Source organism: Grammomys surdaster, unplaced genomic scaffold (assembly GCF_004785775.1).
Source record: "Grammomys surdaster isolate TR1022 unplaced genomic scaffold, NIH_TR_1.0 99, whole genome shotgun sequence".
In the NCBI taxonomy this organism is placed as follows: domain Eukaryota; kingdom Metazoa; phylum Chordata; class Mammalia; order Rodentia; family Muridae; genus Grammomys; species Grammomys surdaster.
In genome coordinates this window covers 814,601-822,628 of record NW_021604578.1, presented here as the reverse complement: position 1 = coordinate 822,628, position 8,028 = coordinate 814,601, and the positions used below count along the sequence as shown (strand labels likewise).

The 8,028-nt window shown below is 37.6% G+C and overlaps 1 protein-coding gene across 1 annotated transcript in view; it reads left to right on the top strand.

The window, feature by feature from the left end:
• Nucleotides 1-7,793, top strand: part of Fgf10 (fibroblast growth factor 10) — a 72,400-nt gene extending 64,607 nt beyond the window's left edge. Inside the window, exons 2-3 of the mRNA XM_028784413.1 lie at nucleotides 1,896-1,999; nucleotides 7,596-7,793. Of these exons, the coding sequence (XP_028640246.1) occupies nucleotides 1,896-1,999; nucleotides 7,596-7,793 (302 nt within the window). The remainder of the gene's footprint in view (nucleotides 1-1,895; nucleotides 2,000-7,595) is intronic.
• Nucleotides 7,794-8,028: the final 235 nt, after the last annotated feature.

The window sequence follows — 8,028 nt, the reverse complement described above, 5'->3', positions numbered from 1 at the left end:
TCTCTCTCTCTCTCTCTCTCTCTCTCTCTCTCTCTCTCTCTCTCTCTGTCTCCTGTACTGCTTTCCACGAGCTCTATTGTATTCCTGTATTGTAATCTCTTCTTCCTGTACTGTCTGCTCTCCCTTAAGTCGCTTCCTTTTCCTCTCTTTTCATGAGAGTTGAACATATTCCGTCCTGTCAAATCTATCTCTGATCCATCATCTGTTTGTCCACTCAATTTGACATCACTTTCAAACATGGGTGATTGCTTCTACAAATTAACTTGACCTTCATTGTTTGGGATTAAAGATAAATACTAAGGGCTTGTCTGTATTCCAGCCAGGGAGATTAAAGGTGTGTGCCAAGGGCTGAGCCACACCCTAACTAAAAACAAGGTCAAATATCCTATAATAAGGTAAGAAATATTAATGATGTAAACAATGTCCTCACAGTCTGTCCTTGCAAGCACTATGGGATGTCATGTTAAGGAAGATGGTGCTGGGTGAGGTTAGATACTTCCTCTACACACGGATTGGGGTTTTTCTACACAAGTCTCTTTTAATGTCAACTTTGCCGTCCTAGCATTTCTTCTGGATTCCAGTAGATTAACCTGAAAAAGAAAAGGATAGAAACCATCCATGTCCAGAATATAAGCCATTTGTTCCCTTGAATCTGAGGACACACATTGTATACTACACTGAAGATGGTGTGTCATGTTAGATGATACACAATATGTGGGAACTTAGAATTTCCTTCCACATTATCTGGCTAAGTCAATGAGGGTTTATCTGGTGTATGGAAAAGTTATATAGCTTCAGGAAGAATTTCCCAACTTCAGAACTACTAAGAGAAAACTTGCCTCTAATACTAACTGAAGCCCTGAGATCTAGACAAATTCTAATCATTGTTTGGGTACAATCTTCACAGCAAGATGCTGTGAGAAATATTGTTATGTTGACCACTTTCCAAATGATGCTGAGACACAGGGTAGTCTGTTGACTTCTGTGGGCATTTTCCAGTAGATACAGAGTCAGGAGTAAAATGCATGTCCCCCCTGTTTCCAATGCCACACTCTCTTCACCATACTGCTCATCCAGCTTGAGCAGGTTGTATTTAAAATAATGAAGTCATTTTTATTCTGAGATCTTCTTAGGCAAAAAGGGTGAGCTTTTGCATGCCCACATATGCCTACAAATTTTTCAAAGAATATCATCTTTACATACACCAAACTTAGCCTTTTACTGGAGGAAGTGGTCCTGTTTGCTAATTACTACTTCTGTCCATTTTCCCTTCTTTCTAGAAAAAAGGATAATCCCTTAACTTGGAGTATTGTATCTGCTTTTGTAAGACAGTGTGGATGCTGAGACAAGTCTCTGTACCTCAGAATGTCAACACATTGGTCAAAGAAATGAATTTATCAGTTAAATGCAGCCAAAGGATTTAGTTTATCTAAATGTGCTACAAAGGAGAAATAGTTTACCATTGTTTTTACAGATTGAGGTAAATCTGACAGATCATTGACATATGCTACGGATTTAATTTAATACCGCAGTACACATGTAGGCTCTGATAAGTTTTTGTAAGAATCTAGGCTAAGAGGAGTAGAGTCGTTTCAATATTTATGGGGTTGAAAATACAGAGGTTGCAAAGGAAGCATTTTAATTAAAACAGCATTTGCCTGTATATGCTCAGAGTACAAATAGAGGGACAACTTCTCAAAGCCTTACTACTGTTTCCTATACTTGCTGGAGTTTTCAACACATTCAACACTTTTGCCTCAGTTTGGCTATCCCATTGTTTGGCTTTTGCCTTGAGGATAACATAAAGTATACTTTATCATTTCTTTTTATTTTTACTTTCTCCCAACTAAACATGATGACACTTTATATCTCACCTTTGTGATTGTATGTTTTAGGTATCCTAGAGATAACATCAGTGGAAATTGGAGTTGTTGCCGTCAAAGCCATCAACAGCAACTACTACTTAGCCATGAACAAGAAGGGGAAACTCTATGGCTCAGTAAGTAGTCTGATTTCATTTTCAAAACACATTGTATGGTTAGTACCAGAGATTTGGATGGTTTCCTAGAGAAAACACTAAATGGCTTTGCTGTCATTCGATCGCTACTAATAGGATTCACAGCATCTCAAGGGCTGGCAAACAGCATGTTCAACTCTATAATCTCCCGACTTGTTTGCCAATGAGTCTACTACACAGGCTATTACTGACATTTGTGAATGTTCAGAACTGCAAGCCAATCAGCCTTTCACAGAAGCATCTGGATGAAATAGTGCAGGGACAAGAGATGACAACTTGGAGAAAAATCCCTTAAACAAAAAACTTGGGAGGAATGGAACATCATGCACTATGTGTAGCTGAAGAAAGAAAAACCATGGCTCAGATGCTGTGTACTTTGTTAAAATCATAAACAATGAAACAAGTCAAGAGATTCATAATTTTCCAGGCTATTTTATGAACCAAGAATTACACATGCCTATGTAATAGTGATTAATTTTAATTATGCATGAACATTATAGACATTATGTAAAGACAAAGTACTGTCTTCACAGTAGGGTCTAATTCTACAAAAAATTATACATTTAATAATAGAGGACACTCTTTTAGTAGGGTCCTCATGCTCCCTTGGGTAGACTGAGAAGTGTTAAGTACTTTGAATATGACCTCTTCACATTCAAGTCTAGTTCGTTTAGAAAAAGTCTTTTTGACTGAAATCTCACATAAAATAATAATTATTTAGAATTAAAATCACAGTCATAATTAAAACAGAATTATACACAGTATAGTCATTATACTATTTAAACTTTTAGAAGAAATGCCTTAGTTAAACATGTGGTTGGCTACTGTGTGCCAGGTACTGTTTGGCCTACCCCCCAAGGATGTATAAGGAAGAAGTATAGAATGACACTGTTTCCTACTTCCCAAGGGTGTATAAGGAAGAAGTATAGAATGACACATGGTTGTGTACAACTGTGATTGCAGCACTTGGAAGGCTGAGGTGGGACGGTCACATATTCCATACCAGTGTGGACATGTAGGAGAACTTGTTCCCAAACAAAGAAAAACAACTCCTTCATTCATGTGAATACACACATACACACACATACAAAGAGAGAGAAAGCTTTGTCTTCAAGCATTTTATAATATATAGGGAAAAATATCAATAAGTATGAAATAGTTACAGAACAACTAGTTTGTAAGAGAAGACCATTAGTAGTACAGTAACCTTATGATGATGTCAGAAGTCTGCTTCAATCACTTGATTGTCATTTTAAGGATACTACAAGCAGGACAATTAATACTATGGCTATGTCTTGTAGTTTTGATCCCAGAGATATACCAAAAGTCACTAAAGGAACTTAAATTTTCCTGAATTCCGCTATAGAGGAATACATGGAATAAAGAGACATGATCTTTTAATTGTATTTTTGGAGGCTATATAGTAACATCTGACATGGGTATTTAATAAGCTCGTCTTTTTCTAGCCAGATATTGTGCACATTTACATTTTTATAATTATCAAAAAATAACTTTAAATATGTAAATTTACTTTCTTAATTAGCATAAGGGTGGTCAGTAGTTCTTAGACCTGAGTAAGTTTCAAAATCAGTGTGAGGATCTGTCAAACAACATAATGATGGAACACAATTCCATACTGTCTGATTCAGAGTCTAAGAAGGACTAAGGACTTATACATTCAGTGAGGTGCCAGCTGCTGTCTGTGTTGTGTTGTTGGTGAGTTGAGAACCAACAGTTCTCAAGTTTAGAAATGGTCTAGCTTTGTCTTTTATTCATATCAGCTCTACTGTTAAATGACAAGCCAGTCATACGAGGACTAATCCTGGTATGAGGGCCACAGGAATTTTAATTCAATTTCTTCATTGCATTATTATTTCCCCAAGAAGCCTAAAAAGGCAATAAAACTTTTTTTTTTGTTTTAAATAGCTCTATTTAGGGCTTTAAATTCTTACCACTTTTGAGAAAGTAGAGCTTTTGCTTTTGTTTTTATTAAGCATGGTTAGGGCCTTACCAGTTGGCCTAGCAAGTAAATGAGCATTCTCCCAAATCTAACAACCTGGGTTCAGTCCCCAGAACTCATATGGTAGAACAATGATGACTCCCACAGTTGTACACACACACACACACACACACACACACACACACACGCATGCCCCCCCCACAGATACATACACACTACCAACACTACCACCATCACCACCACCACCACCAAAATAAACAAATCTGCTTATAATTTTTCTTTCAAGAATGTCATAGGCATGGAGAGATGATGGCTCAGTGGTTAAGAGCACTCTTGCAGAGGACCCAAATTCAGTTCTCAGTACGCATATGATGGCTCACAACCATAGGTAATGCCTGTTTCAGGCCATAAAATATTCTGCTAGCCTTCTTCAGTACCAGACATGCAAGTAGTATACAGAAAAATACACAGGCTGAACATCCCTATGCATAAAATAAATCACTTTTAAACTAAAAAACAAAACAAACAAACAAACAACAATAAAATATGTCTGAATCCAGACAGTAGCCTGCACATTCATTTCCAGATACTTAAGGCTGGAGCAAGATAACTTAAGCCCATGAGCTCAAAGCTGTTTTGATCAACAAAGCAATAGGTCTTAGTCTTTTAAAAATATCAACTAGTCCAGGTCTCTTCTTCTTCCACTGTATCAGAGTCAGAATGTAAGACTATATCCATATGCTCTTTACAGAGTACTTAAATATACACATAGCCAAAGCCATCTAATGTAAGTTAAAGAAAGTAAATGTACATAATTTAAATTGTGAGGAAAGATGAAACTAATTTTAATGATAAAACATACTATTTTACAATGTGGTATCAAGAGACCAATTACCCACTCTCAAATGAACTGTGACATAAAAGAAAATTGTGACATTTTCTTCTCAGTTTTGCATTCCCTTCTATGCTGACACACCTCCTGTGTTTTGTGGCCGCCTCTATTTGAGCAATATTCTCTATAAATCTCTTCATTCAACCTCTTTGTTTAAACTTGTTGCCTGAATATTCTACCATATCACCATATTACCTAGATATTACCTAGATAGGCTCAGTGTCTGAAATGACCATCATCTGGTATTTCTACCTTGGTGTGTTTGCTGCCAAACTTCTAACAGGTTATGATGTTCAAGAAGGCTGAGTTAGTCATCTGCCTCACTAGACACACAGCATCTAGGTCCACTATGTTTCTGGAGCATTATAATGCACAAACATATCTACCTCCCGAGTAGCTCCATTATAAAACATGTTCTCTGCTTCTAGCCCATATAAGAACTATCTAAAGAGTATGCTGCTAAAAATCATGATAGCATACTAGTATAAATCTATGTGCCATGAGACAACACTTTGAGATCCTTATTTTTTATTATTATTTCCAAAATGATTTCTATTGATTACGTAAGCCTGCCTGGAGGAATCTCTGCTGAGCAAACACATGAATGATTGGTGAAACCTTTTCTGTATCTATTCTCTTTGAATATTTTCTTCCACTCATTTGTGGGGGGTGGCTTATCTTTCTTTCATTTTCAGTAGTCACTCTTTGAGCAATACTATCCTACGTTCCAAGTTTTTTGTTGAATCATAGAACTGAGCAGGTCTTGAGGAGGAGTTAGTCTGCTCTTCAAGCAGCATGATTGAAGAATCAAATAAATGTCCCAGATGAGTACTGGAAATCCAAAACCTTTCTTTAATCCACCCTAATTCAATTTGGGATCTTGCTTTACCTAATTCTTTTAAAGTATGTTTATTCTTTAAGAATTACTCACAATGCATCTTGATCATATTTACCACCAATTCCTGGTCTTGTCTCCTTCCAGATACACCTCCACCTCCTTACCATCTTTGTCCACTTTAAATAACTCCTAGGTTCAGTTGTATGCTGTTTATACACGCCTAGGTGTAGAGTCACATACTAGTGTGGTAGACTTACAGCATCCACATCCTTAACCAACAATGCGCCATGATACTTCTTGGTAGATGGAGAAAGTAGAAACTCAGAAGCTATGGGGTCTTAGTTTCTGAACTACTCTAGTTTTCTTCAAGTGCAGAGGGACATTCTTCAGTTTGTGTGCCTATAATTAACTGCAGAATAAGATACTAAATTCTGAATTCGAGAAGCAGATGAGAGAAAAATATTCGATCCGTCAAAACTGTCTAAAACCATTGGACACTTGGCGCAGTGCCAGAATTCTGTAGGTATAGATGGATATCCTAGTGAGAAGGTTCATAATTATTTTAACAGGCTGATTGACAAAACAAGACAGTTTCTTAAAGATTGAAACAAGGCCTCATGTAGCACAGGCTAGCCTAGAACTCATTATTGTGTTAGTCAGGGTTCTATATAGTCACAAAACCTACGGAATATCTCTATGTATTAAGGGAATTTATTATAATGACTTACAGTCTGCACTTCAACTAACCCAACAATGAGCAGCTGGGAATGGGAAGCTTAATAATCCAGTAGTTTCTCAGTCCCACAAGGCTAGTTCGTTCAGCTGGTCTTCTGTATAAGCTAGAATCCTGAAGAAGTAGGTTCCAACAGATGTGCTGGCAAGTTAAGTGCCAGCAGGTAAAGAAGAGTGAATCTTCCTTCTTCCAATGTCCTTATGTAGGCCTCCAGCAGAAGGTGTGGCACAAATTAAAGGTGTGTGCCACCATGCCTAGATTTGGAACTTGCTTTGTTACAGGCTAGCCTTGAACTCAGAATTCTGTTTACCTTCATCTCCTGGGATTAAAGGCATGTACCACCTTGTCTGGGCCTAAGCTTTTCATGGCCACTACACCTCAAGATCTCCATGTTAAGATCCAGATCAGAAGCCTGTGTCTTCCAGCCGCAAGGCCTGGATCACAGGTGCACCTTCCATTTTTGGATTGTAATTCATTCCAGATGTAGTTACTTTGACAACCAGGAGTAGTCATCACACAAGTATTTGGATTATAGGCTTATGCTGCCATGCTTAGATAGAACCCAGGGCCTTCTGCTTTTTGTGTGTGAACTCTACCAAGTAAGCAACATCCCCAGTCCCCAGACAAAGCATTTTCTATATTTTAGCTTTAAATCATTCCTTGAGTTGATTTTTAAGTAGATATAAGTAGATGTAAGAAATAAATGGAATTATCAGAAATGTGAGCTTATCACATTTATAAACATTATTTCTTACAGAATCTACAGCTAATACTATGAAAAACAAGATTTTGATACTCTCCTCTATAGCTGGATCATCATAAATATTGGTATTGTGGTATCTACTTCCTGATAAGCATCCTAGGTACATGAACCATGTCATAGTCAAAGCATGTCAAATTTTTAGTGGGCCAGAAGACACAGTACGGCTACAGTAATTAATCAAAGAAGACTCATGTGTTTTCAAACACAGAATCTGTTTTGTGATTAGGAATTTTGACTCTTCTGTTGTTTGCGTTGTATAAGAAGTGAGCAATTTATTTAAAAAAATGGCAGCTATAAACAAGGCAATGGAGTGTACATCATTAGATGGTTTGTATCATATGGAATCAAGTATCATCACCATCTGAATAAATAACTGTGTGTTTCCTTTGCAGAAAGAATTTAATAACGACTGTAAGCTGAAAGAGAGGATAGAGGAAAATGGATACAACACCTATGCATCTTTTAACTGGCAGCACAATGGCAGGCAAATGTACGTGGCATTGAATGGAAAAGGAGCTCCCAGGAGAGGACAGAAAACAAGAAGGAAAAACACCTCGGCTCACTTCCTCCCCATGGTGGTCCACTCATAGAAGAAGGCACTGTTGGTGGATGCAGTACAACCAATGACTCTTGGCCAGAAAGAGATAGTATCCTCACTGAAGACTGTAGCTCAAAAGGCAAAGACATAGCCCTGAGTTCAGCTTGTTTAAAGGAAGGAAGGCTTTGGATGTTTTTGTACTCACTGCTGACATACGAAGTTCTTTTCACTAGCTCTGTGTCATTGTGTCATGCCTTATAACCAAGATAGAGGCAAATCAAGTTTGG